Source organism: Actinia tenebrosa, unplaced genomic scaffold, assembly GCF_029948245.1.
Source record: "Actinia tenebrosa isolate PJP-AT-01 unplaced genomic scaffold, QUT_ActTen_1.0 PGA_scaffold1__47_contigs__length_23844297, whole genome shotgun sequence".
Classification (NCBI taxonomy): Eukaryota; Metazoa; Cnidaria; class Anthozoa; order Actiniaria; family Actiniidae; genus Actinia; species Actinia tenebrosa.
The window spans coordinates 23,290,513-23,310,577 of record NW_028292578.1 but is presented as its reverse complement, the minus strand read 5'-3'; the positions used below and the strand labels follow the sequence as shown (position 1 = coordinate 23,310,577).

The 20,065-nt window shown below is 35.8% G+C and overlaps 4 protein-coding genes across 4 annotated transcripts; 3 read left to right on the top strand and 1 right to left on the bottom strand.

Annotated features, from left to right (window-relative positions):
* The first annotated feature begins 445 nt into the window (after nucleotides 1-445).
* Nucleotides 446-1,321, top strand: LOC116301176 (allatostatin-A receptor-like). The gene has a single exon (XM_031710197.2). It carries the CDS (start codon nucleotides 446-448, stop codon nucleotides 1,319-1,321), a length of 876 nt encoding a protein of 291 aa, XP_031566057.2.
* Nucleotides 1,322-5,809: 4,488 nt separating this feature from the next.
* Nucleotides 5,810-6,679, top strand: LOC116301173 (tachykinin-like peptides receptor 86C). Its single transcript, XM_031710195.2, has one exon. The coding sequence runs from the start codon at nucleotides 5,810-5,812 to the stop codon at nucleotides 6,677-6,679; it is 870 nt and encodes a 289-aa protein (XP_031566055.2).
* Nucleotides 6,680-9,193: 2,514 nt separating this feature from the next.
* On the bottom strand, nucleotides 9,194-10,540 carry LOC148910132 (uncharacterized). Its single transcript, XM_089032523.1, has one exon. The coding sequence runs from the start codon at nucleotides 10,538-10,540 to the stop codon at nucleotides 9,194-9,196; it is 1,347 nt and encodes a 448-aa protein (XP_088888649.1).
* A 1,027-nt stretch (nucleotides 10,541-11,567) lies between these two features.
* On the top strand, nucleotides 11,568-12,479 carry LOC116301172 (allatostatin-A receptor-like). Its single transcript, XM_031710194.2, has one exon. It carries the CDS (start codon nucleotides 11,568-11,570, stop codon nucleotides 12,477-12,479), a length of 912 nt encoding a protein of 303 aa, XP_031566054.2.
* Nucleotides 12,480-20,065: the final 7,586 nt, after the last annotated feature.

Genomic DNA, 20,065 nt, shown 5'->3' with positions numbered 1-20,065 from the left:
ATCACTCCCTGCCGCTGTGGAAAATTGGACAATGCTCTGTTTTTATAAAAGGAAAGCCAATATCATGAATGACAGCCTTATTCTTTGTAATACTTTATCATTGAAAATTTTTAAATTAAAAAGTTAAAAAAAAAAAAAAAAAAAAAAAAAAAAAAAAAAAAAAAAAAAAAAAAGAAAAAGAAAAAGAAAACAAAACAAAAAACAAAACAAAACAAAACAAAACAAAACAAAACAAAACAAAACAAAACAAAACAAAACAAAACAAAACAAAACAAAACAAAATAAAAACAGAAGAAAACAAAAGCTTGTTAAATTAAACCCTATTTTAAGGCAACATATCCTTGTTTATTTAAGAGGACAATTAGTACCCTACAAAAAGTCCAATTTATAACCTAAAGTTACAGGTTGATTTGATCGCAGTTCAGTGCTCGACCGTAAAGCCATGATGCTAAGTACCCAAGAAGCTATATTTGCCGTGCTGTTCTCTGCTGTTCTCGTCTTCAACATAGCAGGAAATTCCCTCGTCATTTACATCATCAGGAATGAACGAGGAATGAAAACACCCACGAACTATCTGCTGTTAAACTTGGCTGTAGCAGATCTTTTATTTGGTGTTTTTCTTGCTCCTCAATTCATATTCCTGCCTTTCTTTCGTCATTCCTTGCCAGATGGAGTTCTTGGCGAGTGGCTGTGCAAACTACTGTTAGCAAGTAACATCGCTTGGTTGGCGTGCAGAGCTTCTACTTTCACCATGATTTGTTTAACAGTTGAACGATACTTTGCTGTTTGTCGTCCTCATACCTTCCGTCAGCGTTTTTCGCCCAAGATTGTCAAAGTACTTGTTGCGGTGTCTTGGATATATGCTTTGCTTATCGCATCACCCTTATTTGTTTATACCAAACTGAGCTCCAGAGAATATCTTTTCTGTCTTTTCGACATTACAGCTCTATATTCAATGTTTTTGTTGTTTGAAATGACCTGTTCCTTGGCTCTGATGATATTCTTCCCTGTGAAAATATACGTGTCCCTCTGGTGCAAGCAGACAGTCGAACCTACAGGAGAACGAGAAATCTTCGAGAGAAAGAAGAAAAAGAAAGTAACATTGTGTGTTCTTGCTGTGGTCGTCACGTTTGTCGTCTGCTGGATTCCAGCAACCGCTTCCTATATCATATCGAACACGCGTATCGAAGCCTTTGAAATTGCAACAACATTGGTTGCGTCTTTTAACGCTGCTCTGGACCCGTATCTATTCAGCTTTCAAAGTTCAAGATTTAAGGTTTTGGTCAAAAAGGTACTTTGTTGTAGAAAAGGGTCATCGTAATGAGACTAACACAGCGAAAAATTTATTTAGATCAAGGAGGGGAAAACAAACTCGAAAAACAAATGAACGAAAAAATAAACAAACGAGGCAACCGGAGAAAAATATGGTAAAACTACTTGTGCATATATATGTTCTGATCCCTGAAGGAGTTGTCTAATGTACTTGTTTCAATATATGAATTTGTAGGTCCTGAACTGTTGAAATAAACAAGAGAAACTTACAAAGAAGTGTCTAATGTACTTGTTTCAATATATGAATTTGTAGGTCCTGAACTGTTGAAATAAACAAGAGAAACTTACAAAGAAGTGTCTAATGTACTTGTTTCAATATATGAATTTGTAGGTCCTGAACTGTTGAAATAAACAAGAGAAACTTACAAAGAAGTTCTGATCCCTGAAGGAGTTGTCTAATGTACTTGTTTCAATATATGAATTTGTAGGTCCTGAACTTGCTTGAGCTAGTCTAAATATAGGGTTATGTTCTCCCGAAGAAATGGTTCCATTTTTTTAAAAGTGGCTCATCTAAGTTTTGGAGGATAGAGATATAGGTACGTCCCTGAATATGAGATCCTAACCAACCAAGGACTTCGATCACATCTGCGTAGTTTTAGGTCTCCCCGATTAGTAAAGTACTAGCTTGTGCTGAACTAGAAGCAGTTTTGAGAAATAAATAAAGTATATTATTATTACATCTTTAGCAGAGCCGATACTAAAAAATGTTAGTTATTCGGGAAGAGAATTTTAAAAAATTGAAATGATTGGTGGATTCGTTTTTTTTTTTATAAACTCTTTTGGCTCTCCCTGATAGATTTCTATGTCCAAAATCTCCGCCCAAAAATTGTTTTCGCTTGCAAAAAGCATTTCTGCCATCTTATGTCATCGTTCTTATTTGCGCAGGACTCGTTCGAGAACGAACTTCAACCTTACTACTCTTCCGCTCAGGAATTTTGTAACGCGCAGTACACGACCCACCACCAGCCACCCCACAGCGCTAGTTTTTTCTCGAAAAACCCTTCCACGCATTTCTCCATGGTCGACATTTTAACGCTTTTTTCATTTGTTTTACTTGAAAAAGGGAAGATAACTCCAGATAATTCAAAACAATATTGGGGTAAGTAAAAATTTCGATGGATATCTTCCACAACTCCAAATTTGGGTTTATAAATTTAATAAGATCATTTTGGATTGTTGTTTTTTCATTGGGCAAAACATTAATATACTACCACTCATGCATATAAAGTTTAATTAAATCCTATTTTATTGGTTTAATATTGTAGCTAGAGATTAAATTTACTTTTGTAAATATTGGTTTTTCTGTTATTAAAACTGAGCTCAATGTCTTTTTTTTTGTCATTAAAAAGGATTAATTGTTCATTTTCCTGATCAATTGAAATAGCATTTTGTTGAAGGGTTTGACACCCAACCCAGATTACAACGTTGATTTTTGTATAGGAAGAAATATCTGAGAACCGACGAGAGATACCCTTGAAGCGAAGGTCTGTGGATAGAATCCACAACCACAGCAGTCAGCATGTCACGTCTCTTTCTACCTATATGGTTATAGAGAAAATGAAAGCGTTGAACATGTCCCCTGCATTCGTTTTTCAATCATGAAGGCATTTGTAAGCTAGTCAACAGAGAGATTCCATTGTTATATATATATACATTAGTGGAGTCCAAATACTAAAATTGTTACATATACATGTCCGATATCTAACTTTTTCAATTTTTCAAATAATGATATTTGGTCCTCCAAAGTGAGAGAATGACAAGAAAAGACAAACGAACTAGTAAGAGTCCAATCAATAGCGCTTTCTCGAGAAAGTATAAATTTCTACTTCGGGTAACTTTAATCTAAAATCAAGGCTTGTTTCATTTTTAGTCTGCTTTCACTTCACAGTTACAAACAGTTGTTTTGCCATGCTTTTCCTTCAGGTAGTTTTTTAAACATCTGGACAATGTTTAATTCTGCTTTCACATCCCAATCAGTCTCATCTAATTACGATGACTCTTTTCTACAGCAAAGTACGTTTTTCACCAAAACCTTAAATCTTGAACTTTGAAAGCTAAATAGATACGGGTCCAGAGCTGTGTTAACAGACGCGATCAATGTTGTTGTAAGTATTGCAGTTCTGGATGACAATCCATCTATTATATAATATAAATAAGAAGGAAACCAACATACGATAAATGTGACAACTACAGCAAGAACACACCAAGTGACTTTCTTTTTCTTCTTTCTGTCGGCGATCTCTCGTTCTCCTGTAGGTTCGACCGTCGGTTTGCACCAGAGGGACATGCATATCTTGGTCAGGAGAAACACCATCAAAATTAAAAAACATACTGGTTCTATCAGAATAAAGATAGAATAGCCTGTAACGGTCATGACGCAAACAAAATATTCTCTGCTCAAGTGGGTAAAAACAAATGTGGGGGACGCAACAACAACATCATATATCCAGGACACCACAACTAGCACTTTGACAATCTTCGGCGAGAAACGCTGACGGAAGGTATGAGGACGACAAACAGCAACGTATCGTTCAACTGATAAACAAACCATGGTGAAAGTAGAAGCTCTGGACGCCATCCAAGCGACGTTACTTGCTTACAGTAGTTTACAAAGCCAGTCACCAAGAGCACCATCTGGCAAGGATGGTCTACCCAAAAAAGGCAGCAATATATAGTCAGGAGCAAGAAAAATACCATATAAAATATCTGCTACAGCCAAGTTTAACAGCAGATAGTTTGTGGAGGTTTTCATTCCTCGTTCATTAGTGATGATGTGTATAACGAGGAAGTTTCCTGCTATATTGAAGACAAGAACTACAGAAAACGCCACGGAATAAATAATTTCTTGTGTAGCTTGCATCATTTCTACGGTCGGGCACTGAAATGCGATCAAATTAACCTGTAAATTTAGGTTAAAAATTTGTCCTTTCCTTTCGTGAGTAACAAGGATGTGTTGCAAGGAAATAATCCTCATTCCAATATATCACACGAACCTTAGCTAGTTTAATTTAACAAGAGTATGCTTTTAATTTCCTTTTGCGAAACATTATTATACTTTGTTATTACGTTTTAATTAAATCGTATTTTAATAATAAAGTATTACAAAGATTAAAGCTGGCTTTACAAATATTGGTTTTTCTTTTATTTGAACTGGTCAATGTCCTTTTTTTCTTAGCGGAAAGGAGTTCGTCTTTTGAGTTAGACACCGAATCAAAATAGACTGAATTATGACAGTTAATTTTCACTGAGGGAGGAAAAGCGGAGAACCGGGAGTCGAAACCAAATTCAAAATTCAAAATACTTGAAAAAAAACTATTACTATTCTCTATTGATTATTGATTTTATAAGAAATGGTTTATTAATCACAGGCTGTATGGACTATATTACTGAAGTTTTAGGAACAACAGCAGCAAAACATATCTTTTATTTGTTACTAGCCATAACAAAATCCGAGGGAAACATTACAACAACTTGAACGTAGTCAAATCGAACTGAAACTTGCAGATTTGTTTTGAAATGAAGACAAAAATTAGATTTTAACAACCGTGGTGACTTTGATCAATAATACAGTCTATGCAGTCTTTGAAGTAATGTTTAATAAACGAGCAGGAGTGTTTTATCGGGTATAAAACCCGAGGCGCAGCCGAGTGGTTTTAGACCCGATAAACCACGATCTGCGAGATTATTGAACGGCTTAGAAAACTTATGATGTTTGTTCTCATTGTGTACCGATTTTTTTACGAAATGAGCCAAGTTTGATAGAGAAAATCCAAGTTAAAGTTTATGCAAATGAAGACGAATCTTTATCAGATATAAAATCACCTTCATGGTCATGATTTCTATTGTGTTTTCTTCATGAATTATTAATGAGTTTTCTAATAATAGATAGCAGTTGAATAGAATCAATAATTAATTGAGTAGTATATAGAGGAGAAATGAGTATCCCTGCACTTGTCAGATTTTAAAGGAAGATCAAATAAAGTTTACTACGTTCACTACTTCATTACAAAGTTAATGAGATTTCCCCCTCACATTATGTTATGGCAAGTACACAAAAGATGGAGTTTTAAATTGAAATAAAATATGTGTTGGTCTCAATCTCTTTCTCCAGGGTAACGATATTCCATAACGAAATAGATTCCTTCAATTCGTTCTCTCTTGTGAAAAATTTAATGATCTTGATAAAAGTAAAAGGAAAGAATTAAAGCGTTAATGTCTATAATACTAAACAACTATAATCAGATTTAATAAACGTAATAAGAAACTGTAATAACATTTGGCGAAATAAAAATTATAAATAAACTATAAAATTAAATTAAACCTGGAGTTCGTAAGCTGTCTAATATTATTGCTATTTTCAAGGCACAATATTATTGTTTACTTAAGAGGACAATTAGTACCCTACAAAAAGTCCAATTTATAACCTATATTTACAGGTTGATTTGATCGCAGTTCAGTGCTCGACCGTAAAGCCATGATGCCAAGTACCCAAGAAGCTATATTTGCCGTGCTGTTCTCTGTTGTTCTTGTCTTCAATATATCAGGAAACTCCATCGTTATTTACATCATCACCAATGAACGAGGAATGAGAACATCCACAAACTATCTGCTGTTAAACTTGGCTGTAGCAGATCTTTTATTTGGTGTTTTTCTTGCTCCTCAATTCATATTCCTGCCTTTCATCCGTCACTCCGTGCCAGATGGAGTTCTTGGCGAGTGGCTGTGCAAACTACTGTTAACATGTAACATCGCTTGGATGGCGTCCAAAGCTTCGATTTTCACCTTGATTTGTTTGTCAGTTGAGCGATACTTTGCTGTATGTCGTCCTCACACCTTCCGTCAGCATTTTTCACAGAAGATCGTCAAAGTGCTCGTTTTAGTGTGCTGGATATATGCTGTTGTTGTGATATCACCATTATTTGCTGATACTCATTGGAACAAAGAATATTTAGACTGCTCCGTTAAAGTTCCCACCAGTAAAGTTCACTCGGTGTACGTTTTGCTAGAAATAATATGTTCTTTGTCTCTGATGACATTCTTCGTTATGAAAATATTCCTTTCCCTTTGGTGCAAGCAGACAGTCGAACCTACAGGTGAACGAGAGATCACCGACAGAAAGAAGAAAAAGAAAGTCACTTTGTGTGTTCTTGCTGTAGTTGTCACATTTGTGGTGTGTTGGATTCCCGTAGCCATTAACTACTTACTATCTGGATTATTAGTCAGTCCGGTTCTAAGTTTAGCAATATTGGTCGCTTCTCTTAACGCTGCTCTGGACCCGTATCTATTTAGTTTTCAAAGTTCGAAATTTAAGGCTTTGGTAAAAAAGGTTATCTGTTGCAGAAAATAGTCCACGTAATAAGGCAAGGCAAGGCAAGGCAAGGCAAGGCAAGGCAAGGCAAGGCAAGGCAAGGCAAGGCAAGGCAAGGAACGAAATGATTGCACCTTCTTCGCCTTAATGCCGGAGATTTAAAACAAATAAATATTGGTGTTAATTAATGACATCCTTTTTATCGCAATGAACAGCAAGAGGTGTATGTCCTGCAACTTCCAAAAAGAATTTTGTACGCGCATTCGATAATCAAACTTCTGTTTAGTGTCTTACAGAATTGTGACAAAGTAATAAAACCAACAATGCAAGCTTGCTGAATTCCAATTTGTCAACTCGTTTTAAGCATAAATAGTTCCGTTTTTTAGTTAGATAAACTTCTACGCAAAGTACTCAAGCTTTAGTTTCAAAGCAGAGATTCTTCTCACTGCATCGATTATTGCTACAGGTAATGCCTTTTGTTACTATGAAGTCATTTTAGTTTTGGATTGAAAGTGTTGGTTTTCATAATGAGAATCATTGCTCGATTAGTAAGCTGATACAAATTCTCTTGACAGCATGTTTGAATGAATGACTTTATTTATACACACACATTACAAGAGAAATAACATATATGAATAGCTAGAATCATAAATAGAAACAAGCATTTTACAGTAAGTATTTACAAATATAGCGTAGATAAGGTGTATGTGGTTGCTGAATTAGTGTAAACTTTCGAGTCAGCAACCACCGAATCGACTGCTTGTAGATTGTAATTCATATGTTTAACTGGAAAAAAAACCCCGTATTTTTCAAAACAAAAAATCGAAATGGTTGTGATAAAGTGGTAATTGAATTTCGTGTCGTGCAATTTTGGTCTGAAATCAAACTTGCATATAGAAATCGCACTCCGGTCAGTTCAATTACCATTAAATATATCTCGCACTGTGTGCTACAGGTGAGTGAAAATATCGTATAAAATTCGTTTTTTTTTCAAACTTACGCTTCAAAGAAATTGTAATTCATTAAAACTTTCAAATTGTTTCAATGAAAAAGAAATCGTAGAATCAGATATTCTTCTATATTGACTATTTGTGTTTCTAATTAGAATGATAAGTTTTAGCCCAGAACTGATGTTTTCAAAACAATTATAATAACCTCAGTCTTTTTTTCAAATAAGCTTTTTTGAGCAAACACTTGACGAGCAACTTTTCAAAGCATTAGGATAACAATAATAATACTTTAGTAACTTACACTGCGCAAAATAATCGAATGCGCATTACAGGCAATAAAATAATAATAATGAGTAGTCTTGTGAATGAATTTGAAAAATAGTAATATCACAAAATGGCTATATAATAAGATATGATAACATAAATAGATGAGACTTTAGATTGTAATTGACTCAAGGTCTCGACTCAGAAGAGTGTTCAAAGCTTAAAATACTAAAATAATGAAAAATATTTTCTATATGCTAGTTTAAATAGATAAGTCTTTAGTTGATGCTTAAATGTCTTAACAGATATTGCCATTGTCGCAGATCTCTTAGGAGAGTGTTCCAAAGTTTGGAACTTCCCATAGCAAATGAGCGATCACCCAGCGTAACTTTAGATTTGATTGCAGGAACCTTCAGAAGCAAAGAATTAGTTGATCGCAGGTTGTAATTAGCTGACTTGAATACCACCGCTAAGTCTTGATTATACACTGATGGAGCAAGACCATGAATAGCCTTGAATGTCAAGAAAAGTGTCTCGAAGTGCATCCGCAACCTAACTGGAAGCAAATGCAGCTAAAGTAATAGGGGTTAAATATGCCAGAACTTTGAAGCGTTGTAGATGAGTCTAGCTGCAGTATTAAGTACTCGTTGTAGCTTGTTCGGCTGGCAGTCAAGCAGTCCATACAGCAAACTGTTGCATTAAATCAATACGGCTAGTTATAAGAGCAAGTATCAGCAACTTATTTTGGGAATGCAAAAATGTTGAATACATGCATTGCAAGAAATTGCCCTAAATATCCATTACCTTGTCCATCCCTACTAAGTATGAGAAATTATCGTCAAATACTTCGTTTTATGTTTATTCACTTTATATTTCAGGTATCTTAAATGATTCTTTAGTAATAAAAGTTCTTAATATTATTTTTTCTTAGTGTCATCTTCAATTTCCTCTCGCGCGTTAGTCATTATTAGCCAAGGCCATCTGTTCTTTTATCTTAAGGACGTTAATGGGCAAAATATTCCATCGTCAGATTGCTTTAACATTTTGCACGATGAAAGAATATCATACTAGAAGTAAAACAAGCAAATAAAAAATAGCGGTCCCCGACTTCGTTTAGCCGTCAGAATGCGTGGATATTCACCCTTTTTACGGTAAAAACGCGCGAACAACGAGAACCTGGAAAGCTGTCAAAAGCAACTTATGATTTACTGAAAAAAAGAACGTTGCCATTTTTCACAGAAGACTAGAAAATTACCAAATAAATAGCTAGAATTGAAGTTTGTGTTAAAAATTAGAAATATATTATGTTATTGTGCTATAAATGTGGACTTGAAGACTTTTATACACAAAAGTATGTAATTTCGTATGTAATTTCGTATGTAATTTCGTATGTAATTTCGTATGTAATTTTGGTCTTGCGACAATCATTGTTGCCGTTAATCAAAGAAAGACCGAAAACAATGAAGTCAGAAAGAGAATGGTTACCTAGATTAAAATGGCGGGAAACTGGTTTGGTGGGATCGTTATTGCGAACATCATAAAGATGATTGCAAATGCGATCACCCAGACGGCGGCAAGTCTCGCCCACATACAAAAGATTACAGCGGGTACATTTAATACAATATACAACATTAGAAGTGGTACAAACAAAATGGTCAGTGATTTTAACAGTGGATTTAGGACCGACAACAGAAGTGTGAGAGGCTATGTGAGGACAAGTATAACAACGTTTACGAGAACAGCGAAAAGTACCAGGTTCTTTGTTAGAGGGAAGAACTCCCTTGACCAAGAAAGAACGAAGTTTACGATCACGTTTATGAGAAAAAAGAGGGCGGTTGTTGAAAATAGCAGAAGTGCGAGTATCAGAGTCAAGCAGAGAAAAGTTGCGGTTAACAATGGGTTTAATGGAATTGTTAATAGGATGATACGTAAGAGTGAAAGGAATGCGATCATTAGAGGGACGAGTGTGAGGAGTGAGAGCGGTGGTACAATCAATAATAGAAACTTTGCGAATGGCGTGATCAATAACATGAGCAGGATAATTACGCTTAAGGAAGAAGGAACGCATCTCAGAACATTTAAAAGAAAAATCAAGATCATCACTACACAAACGACGAAGACGAAGAAATTGCGAGAACGGAATAGCGTTAAGAGTGCGCTTAGGATGAGAAGACGAGTAGAGTAAATAAGAATGAGAGTCAGTAGGTTTGTAATGGACACTAGTGCTAAGACGGTCGTCATCAACACTAAGCAAGATGTCAAGGAAAGTGACTGATGTTTCACTAACCTCCCACGTGAAGTCTAAGGCAGGGTGAAAAGAGTTAACAAAAGAGATGAAAGAGTCTAAGTCATTACGAGAACAAGAAGTAGCACCAATACAATCATCAATATACCGTCCAAAAAACTCAGGTTTAGGTCCAGTATATTGTTGAAAAACAAGGTTTTCGATATAACCAACAAACAAATTGGCATAACTAGGGCCCATCTTAGTACCCATAGCAACGCCGTTTACCTGCCGATAATACCGATCACCGAAAGAAAAACAATTAAGAGTAAGAACAAGTTCAGCTAAGCGTAACAAAGTGGGAGTGCTGGGCTCGAGGACAGGACGAAGATCGAAAAAATGCTGAAGAGCAAGAAGGCCCTCATCATTAGGAATGACAGTATGCAAAGATTTGACATCCATAGTAAATAATAGCTTAGAAGAGTTAACAGGAAAGCGAAAATGAAAAAAGTTATTTGTATTTGACTTAGAATAATTTTTTTATCCAATCATCTTAAATCTGAACTGTAGTATTTTGTGACTGATTGTTTTGTCGATTCTAATTGATTCGTTCAAATACCTTGGCATCGTTTCAATCGCTGTTAATTCATTTCTTTCAATGCAAAACTTCTATGAACATCATCGCTCAAATCGGCCAGATGTACAATGATTTATGAAACAATTATTATGTAACTGGTTATGTAGCTCATGCATTTATACATGTAATTACTTGAATGTATCAAGTTATTTGTACTTAAAGTGCTTATAAGCCTTTGCACTATATTTTCAGAATTGATTCTTTAGATAGTGAATAGTTGATTGTGAAAATATTTCGTTATTTGAATGTCGGGTCTTTAAGATGCGAAGGTTTTTATTCCCAATATGTTAATGACTATAACGTAACATAAGGGATCATTTAATATACAAAACTGCACTAATTCTGGATTACAGTATTTTATAAGTATCACCATTTTACTCGTGACTCACGTAAAGGTCCTTGCAAATTTGTTTTCAAAAAATGTCCAGCGTTCAATATTAAAAGTTGCCACAAAAAAACTCAAATTCCTTATGTTACATCATAGTCATTAACATATTGAAAATATAAACCTTCGTATCTCAAAGACCCGACATTCAAATGACGAATTATTTTCACAATCAACTATTCACTATTTAAAGAATTAATTCTGAAAATATTGTGTAAAGGCTTATAAGCACTTTAATTTGGATCACATTTCTTCATCCAATCATCTTAAACCTGAAATGTAACATCTTGTGCCGACACACCGATTGTTTTGTCGATTCTAATTTGATTCGTTCAAATAAGTTGGTATCATTTCAATTGCTGCTAATTCATTTCTTTCGATACGAAATTTAAAATTCTAGTTCAAAATTCATTTTAAGGATTCTTTCATATTTCATTTATTCTAGGAAACAGTTATTTCTATGCGACATGTATCAATTGCCAGATATCGTTTGTTCCGTCTTGTTTTCTGTTGTTCTTGTCTTCAATATATCAGGAAACTCCCTCGTTACGTACATCATCACCAATGAACGAGGAATAAAAACATCCACAAACTGTCTGCTGTTAAACTTGGCTGTATCAGATCTTTTATTTGGCGTTTTTCTTGCTCCTGAATACATATTCCTGCCTTTCTTTCGTCATTCCTTGCCAGATGGAGTTCTTGGGGAATGGCTGTGCAAACTACTGTTAACAAGTAACATCGCTTGGATGGCGTGCAGAGCTTCTATTTTCACCATGATTTGTTTATCAGTTGAACGATACTTTGCTGTTTGTCGTCCTCACACCTTCCGTCAGCGTTTCTCGCCGAAGATCGTGAAAGTGCTTGGTGTGGTGTCCTGGATATATGCTGTTGTTGTAATGTCACCCATTTTTGTTCGTACTCACTTGAACAGAGAATATTTATACTGTGTCGTTAACGTTACTACTACGAAAGTTCACTCGGTATGGGTGTTGCTAGAAATAACATGTTCCTTGTCTCTGATGATATTTTTTACTGTGAAAATATTACTTTCCCTCTGGTGCAAGCAGACAGTCGAACCTACAGGAGAGCGAGAGATCTCCGAGAGAAAGAAGAAAAAGAAAGTCACATTGTGTGTTCTTGCTGTAGTTGTCACTTTTATAGTGTGTTGGATTCCAGCAGCCGCGTTCTATACCATTTATGGTTTGTCAAACACGCCTTTTGAAGCTGTTGATATTGCAACAACATTGCTTGCGTTTGTTAACGCTGCTCTGGACCCGTATCTGTTTAGCTTTCAAAGTTCTAGATTCAAGGATTTGGTCAAAAAGGTTGTTTGCTGTGGAAAAGTGTATTGCATGACAAGGCAACCGAGACATCTTTAAAGAAGAAACCAAAACAGGAAAAGTCCATGGGAGTAGTACAGTATGTGACTGTAAAAACTGACCGTTCAAATATTCCCAGTCCTTAATTTCTTACCATTAACAGACAAATTTCCAACTGGAGGAATTGATTAAATGGTGAGCACCCTATCCAGGGTGCCGTAAATGATTCTTTAGTAATGAAAGTTCTTAATATCATTTTTTCTTAGTGTCATCTTCATTTTCCTCTCGCGCGTTAGTCATGATTAGTCAAGGCCATCTGTTACTTTATCTTAAAAGTTACATCTAATATTTCTGAGCTATCGACCTATACCTAGTCGGTGGAGTTTAACAAGACTGAGAAGTATTCAATAAAATATTCATAACTTCAAGTTTTTTTAAGAATTGGAAAAAACATTTCTAGTCCCCAGATCTGCATGCTAATGCGTTCAATACTATTCCTTATCATTTCTCAGTCTCTTGCAGTTGTCTATGAATATCGCTCAAATCGACCAGATGCATGCAAATGATTTATGCAAAAATTATTATGTAACTGGTTATGTTGCTCATGCATTTATACATGTAATTACTTGAATGAATTAAGTTATTCGTACTTAATTTGGATTACATTTCTTCATCCAATCATCTTAAACCTGAAATGTAACATTTTGTGACACACGGATTTTTTTGGTCCCAATTCTAATTTGATTCGTTCAAATAAGTTGGCATCGTTTCAGTTGCTGCTGATTCATTTCTTTCAATGCAAAGCTTAACTTCTAGTTCGAAATTAAGATTCATTAACTCGATTTTTCTGGGAAACAGTTTTTTCGATGCGACATGTATCAATTGCAAAATATCGTTTTTTCTGTCCTGTTTTCTGTTGTTATTGTCTTGAATATTGTAGGAAATTCCCTAGTTATGTACATCATCAGGAATGAACGAGCAATGAGAACATCCACAAACTATCTGATGTTAAACTTGGCTGTAGCAGATCTTTTATTTGGTGTTTTTCTTGCTCCTGAATACATATTCTTGCCTTTCTTCCGTCATTCCGTGCCAGATGGAGTTCTTGGTGACTGGCTTTGTAAACTACTGTTAGCAAGTAACATCGCTTGGATGGCGTGCAAAGTTTGTTTGTTCACAATCTTGACGTTATCTGTTGAACGATACTTTGCTGTTTGCCGCCCTCACTCCTTCCGTCAACGATTTTCTCTACGAAATATCAGAAATTTGATTTTGATATCCTGGATCTACTCTTTTTTGGCATCTTTACCGACTGTAATCTGGGCAAAGCGCGATGCTTCCAACAAAGGAGTTTGCAAACGATTGCTGTTTACGAGCAAGTTGTATGCCATATTTGTAGCCGCAGGAATATGTCTCGCAGCTTTATTAATGTTTTTTTCTTTGGCAAGGATTTGCCATTTCCCTCTGGTGCAAGCAAACAGTCGAGCCTACAGGAGAACGAGAGATCACTGAGAGAAAGAAGAAAAAGAGGGTCACTTTGTGTGTTCTTGCTGTAGTTGTCAGCCTTTCTGTTGTGTTGGGTGCCTAGTTATGCTGTTTATTTACATTTTGCGTTTTCCACTGAACCTCAGAGAAATGTCGCAAGCAAGTTTTTTGTAGCTGTACTGTTGATGAATGTAAATGCTGCTCTTAACCCGTTCTTGTACAATTTATCTAGCTTTAAGAGTTTCTTTAAAAGAAAAGTGGCATGCAGCTCGAGCGTAGGTAGAATTGTAAATTCCAGTGATAACACGAATCAAAACATACCGCCATGAATAAAAAATAGGCGCTCAAACAGCGTATGTGCCTAAAATAATGCATAATGCTAGAGTTACGCTCTTTTGCATTGAACAAATTGTCACGCTCACAACTTTAATTTTGAGAGGTCAGAAATTGGGCAAAATTATTGAAAAAAGTAATCTTTCGGAATGTAAAAATATAGTTTTTTTTTAGCTTTATTCTGATATAAGTTTCGATTAGACAAGTTGAAAATGTCCATTTCAAAATTGCCTTGAAGTAAGTTGGTCGAATGACAATGTATGTAAACAAAAGCCTCTTTTGTCAATTCATCGATTTATCTCGAATATATAGAATAATAAAATCAAACTACCAAAAAATAAATAAAGTAGTTCTAAAACTGTCATTGAAAAAATGAATAAATTAAATAAACATAATGCCAGATGTCAGCCGACTGAAGCATCCCACCGGTACACAGGTTGCAGAGGTAGGCCACTTATCTTTCATTGTTTTTATGAAAAGGTCTTACCGCTCCGCCATCGTGTTTTGTATTTTTTTAGCGCTGTTCATAATATGAGTAAACTTGAGCCTGTCATATATCGCGCGCTGTGCGTATTTTTCAAGTTATCATCCACTGTAAGTACTGTAAGCTAAAGCCCGGCACAGCACAGCGAGAGATAAGTGGGCCCCCCTCTGCCCCCTGTGCCGATATTAAGGTGAATGCCGCGGCCGCCGTCATCAACTAATCTGTGATTTCATTGAAATCAACAACACCCAACTTGTGTGAGTTCATTATTAGTAAGTCATTTTTGTAATTGAGCTAAATGGATCAAGTATACATTATAAAATCCATGCTTAATTAATCCACGTCTCCTACACAATCATCCACTTTTCATATTATTTTGGCCCTAGATGAACTGACCACCTTATGGTTCTCGATAATAACCATCACAAGAACACAACTTTACACCTATGGTGTCTTAATTTTATTACTTCAATCTACAACCGTTTACACCTCCTTCTATATTAATACATCTTTTTCATAATATACATTTACTATATATATATATATATACATATATATATTTATTTAATATATACCATATCATGGTAGTATTATTATATTTTTATGCTATGATATTATTATTACTATATTATATTATTATTTTCTCGTTCCTTTTTCAGCGGCTTCACCGCTTTCGTTGAGCTTACCCTTTCTCTATATTTACCTCCCTATATATTATTATATTTATATTTTTATCATTCCAATTTCTTAGTTTCTTCCCCATTAGCCTTTCTTATTTATATTATACTTCCAAGCTTTAAACATAGAAGGAACGTCTGTCCAATTGTTTTCCCTTCCTCCTCCATCTTAAAGACAATATCAACTTCAGTGCTAACTACACCTCTCGCTAGAAGTACCTCCTACATGCTGAAAAAATCTACCACCTCGTCCATTCTGGACATATGCCGCCATCTGTAGGAACACACCAAGGAGATAAACATTTGGACCATCAAACTACCGACGTATAGACCCACTACAAAGCATTCTATCACAAATATCAGTCTACTCACCTCTTATTTTGCAAACCTGGCTTGAATTGTCACCCAAGATTATGAATACCATCATCCGCTCCCAAGATCCACCACAATCCCAGTAAACCTTGAAGACCCAAGACTATATACCTTCAAAACAAACAGTTGAAACCTCATCACTATGACTATTTTAACACTCCTAACTAAAGTATGATGCCAACTATCAGTTATAATATCTAGTGATGATACACTGGAAATATATTCATTGACACTACTACAACAAATATGCAAGAACTGTTCCACGAATTCTCCTTAAAATCCACGATTTGGTTTTCTTCACCTCCACTTATCAACATATCCATTCTACAGTACATCTCGACAAGCCTTCTCAGACACAAGGAGCCTTCACAGACGAATTCCACTACCTGCCCTTCTACCACTCTCCCCAACTGGATAGACGTTCCTTAGTCCACCTAGTTTGTTCATGTTCATTCACATATGTGTATATATATTTATACCTGTTGGTTTCCACCCTACGGGTTCGTCAGTTTTCTATTTTATATCATGATCTTAACATTTCGCCATTTTAATTCACTTTTGTAAATAAATTACTTTATCCACTCACCTTCCGCTTCGTTTTTCTTCGTTTCTTAAAGTGGGTCTTTCCTTCCCCTGATACGCTCTTCTCTATACCTTAATCTGCCATCTCTCACATTATTTCACTACTACACTAAACGCTCTTGTACTTTCTATACACACCTCCATCTTTAATTTGTACAACACCAACACACAACCGCTGACCACTAACCCCAAATACCCCCCTCCCCCCTCCCCCCCCCCCCCTTGTTGGTTTCCCTCCGTCCCTCTTCCTTTTTATTTATTTATTTGTTTGTTTATTGATTTATTATTTATTGATTTATATTTATATTTTCTCTTCACCTATTTATTAAACTATGTTTTTTATTTTATTTTATTTATTTATTTATTTAATTATTCATTTTTATTCATTTATTTATTTATCTATGTATTTATAAAAATTTTTTTTCCTTTATTATTCATTCATTTATTTATTTATTTATTTATTATCATTGTTCCTTTCTCCTTTTTCCACCTTCTTCTTCTTGCTCACTTCCTCCATACTTATCCGCTACAACTAAACCCTAACTCGCCCTGTTTGAACCTTTGTCCACCCCACTTATTTTCGTAACCTCGCTTTCACTGACATACATAAACGCCCCCTCCGCGACTGGCCTTCCCCTTTCTCGCCATACAGCTATGGAATCTTCAATAACGAAATCTCTAGCCCGTCGTCTAGGCCACATATCATCATTTCCAGGTAACACACTTTATCCTATCCTATATCCGCACCCCCGTTTTACCTCGGTATCCTTGTGGTTCCCTTTATCCGCCGCTATTGCTTATTCCACAGGCAGAACCGTTGACCTGGCGCCACGTGTAGGGTGAAGCTCTTGGGCCTAAGAGTCTTGAAACACGTTGAATTTCTTCGCTATCTTGCATCTTCACCGCTTCACGATAGATGCATGATAGGGCGCTAGGTCTAGCACACATTCACCGACGGTTCTACCTACACATGAGCTCATCATACAAACTTACAAGCAAATTATTTTTCGATACATCATATCAGCACCGCCCCCCGCCACGCGTGCCATGCACCATACGCGGCGTATTTATCCTGCTCTTCACGTTGCCCTTGAATTTACCCCTATAAATAATACGTTTTCCTCATTTCCCCTTTTATCATCGCTGCTACCTACTTCCCTACATCCCTTCCCATCTATACTATCCATACGAAACTTATTCCCTTCCTATGCCCTCGTGCTCTATTGACACTCGCTCACATTCCTTTATACTTACGCACAACAACCCATCTCCCTGTCCCCTTGCTTGAGTCCGAATACCTGTGTATTTCATAGTATTCTCGGATTAAATTCTGAGATTCTATGCATTAAAATTGGCATGCACGTTGCAACGTTTTGACAATAATTATAATAACTAGCACATGAGCTGTCCTAGATGTAATTGTTTTGTTTTATTATTTATATTACATACATTATACACCTTTACCTAACGTTCTGGCACAACTTCCTCTTACATACTCCATGTACAATTCACCAATGTCATAATGGGTCTTCATAAAGTCTTCTTATTTTTTAAAGTATCCATGCCCAGGTACATTCCCCTTCTTTGATTCGGCAGCTTTTATATATTCCTCTAGATATACAGCATTCTAGAAAATATGCTTTTCTGTAAAAGGAAACGTTCCAATTTAGACTGTGAAATGAACATAGAGGTCATGAATGAAACATATATACATCATTTCAATAGAAATCATTTTACCTTCATTGTGTGTTCTGCTTCGAACTTCGTCGCATACTTTCCAAGCATTTTTCATCATGCACTTATCCTCTGCGTCCTTCAACTCTTCACTCGTCATCTGTTCAAGTTCTTCTACCGAAACTTCAAAGTGTTTCCACTTTATGGTTGAGCCGTCGACTAAAGCTTCTCCTAAAATATGAAAAGTGGCGGTATTTTAGAATGCTTCGTTTAAAACAATGACTTTGAAGAGTTTTGAATCTACAACTATAGGAACTATTTTGAATATACTTTACCTATTGCCGCATTTGTACGTTCTGCTTCGTTTTGACTGGAGTCATTTCTAGCTCTATGTATCCGGTTTCTCCTCTTACTTTAATGAAGTCTGGCAATTTCAGCGTCCCTATATCGCACCTGCAGATTGGAAACTCCTACACCAGGGCCAGCATCAGTAAGGTCTAGGATGTCATCGCAAAGTTCTGGAAGTTGGCAGGAATCAATGTCTTCGTGTATAGAGTCAATAACAAGTAACAACTCTAAATATACAGGCCACAATTCTTTTCCTTGGACTCTAGCTTTCAAAGACGAGAGTAGCTGCTGAAGCCGTTGTAACAGACTATCTATTTTGTCCATAATTCCATTCGCAAGCTCTCTGTCCTTCACTGGTGCATCATTTTTTAGTGTGTCATTCCATGTTCTTGATGTGTTTTGCAGGTTTAGCAGTAGGTGCGTTGCTCGCTCAGCCTCGTACTTTGAAAATCTGCATGATTTATAATTAGTTATGGCTTCAACGTCCTCCTTTACGGTTGTATCTGAAGTAAAAAAAAGAAAAAAAATTATTGGATATCATGTGTATTATATATGTATTGTAAATACATATATACTGAAGTACATAAGATCTAGAGGATCTCGTTCATGTACAGAGAGGATTATTGCATGTTGTATATGATGTGTGTAATGTTTAAAAGATACATTTTAAAACAATACAGTAAGCAATTTGAAATACATACCCTTGAAATAAAATGTGTAATCGTGCACCATGGCAAACAGCTGACGAATTTGCTTTGAATGAGTTACGTTGTCAGTTTTCTTCTCAAACAGGTCAGGTTCTTCGTGTCTATTCAAGATTGTTTAATAAAGGAGCTAAATAGTGTTATAAGTTTTTTAATTTATTTTGCTCCTATAAATTAACTAATTCATTGTTGCATTGATTGATTCATTGATTCGTTCCTTCATGCATTCATTTATTGTATCTTTCATTTGTAATATTACATTGCAAAATACCTGATTCTCACGTAGTCACTAGCCCAAACACTTCCACTACTTCCAACGTAGAACTTTGGTCGCACAATAACAACACTTTTATTATTTGTCGGCACAAGCTTTTCCTCCTCTACAACATAAAAACATATGATATGAACATCTTGTAAATGTCTTTCAACAGTACTGAGTTATTTTTCCGTTGATGCATGTTAAAGCGCGCAATCCATACTCAAAAATATTAGAAACGATTTCATGGAATTAAAATTAAAAAAGGAAGAGTGAATGCTTGCAATGACGCTATAAAAAGGAAATGGTTTATATATTAGAAGCATGCATCCATGGTACTAGGACTGGCGCGGGAGGTTGCTGAGCACAAAAGAGGCGTCGTAAGTAGCACAAGCAAGGGTTGGGTTGGAATGGGGTTGTAATTTAAGCCAAAATAATGCGTATTTGGCTAATTAAAAGAAATGTAAAACCGCAAACTATTGATTCTAGCATTTTTTAAAAAGGGACACCAAAACAGCCTTTAGGTTGTTTTGCATGTAAGAACTAGACACAAACAATACTTTTTGCCTAGCAATAAATACAATGAAATATCATGAGCATACCTTGGACATTTTCAAGATTGTAACGCAAGAATCTGAATGAACTAGGGGTAATATTTACTTCAGGTACATTAAAATCATGTTGAGGAAGACTTTTTTGGAGCTCCTGATCATCCACATCAAACACTTTCC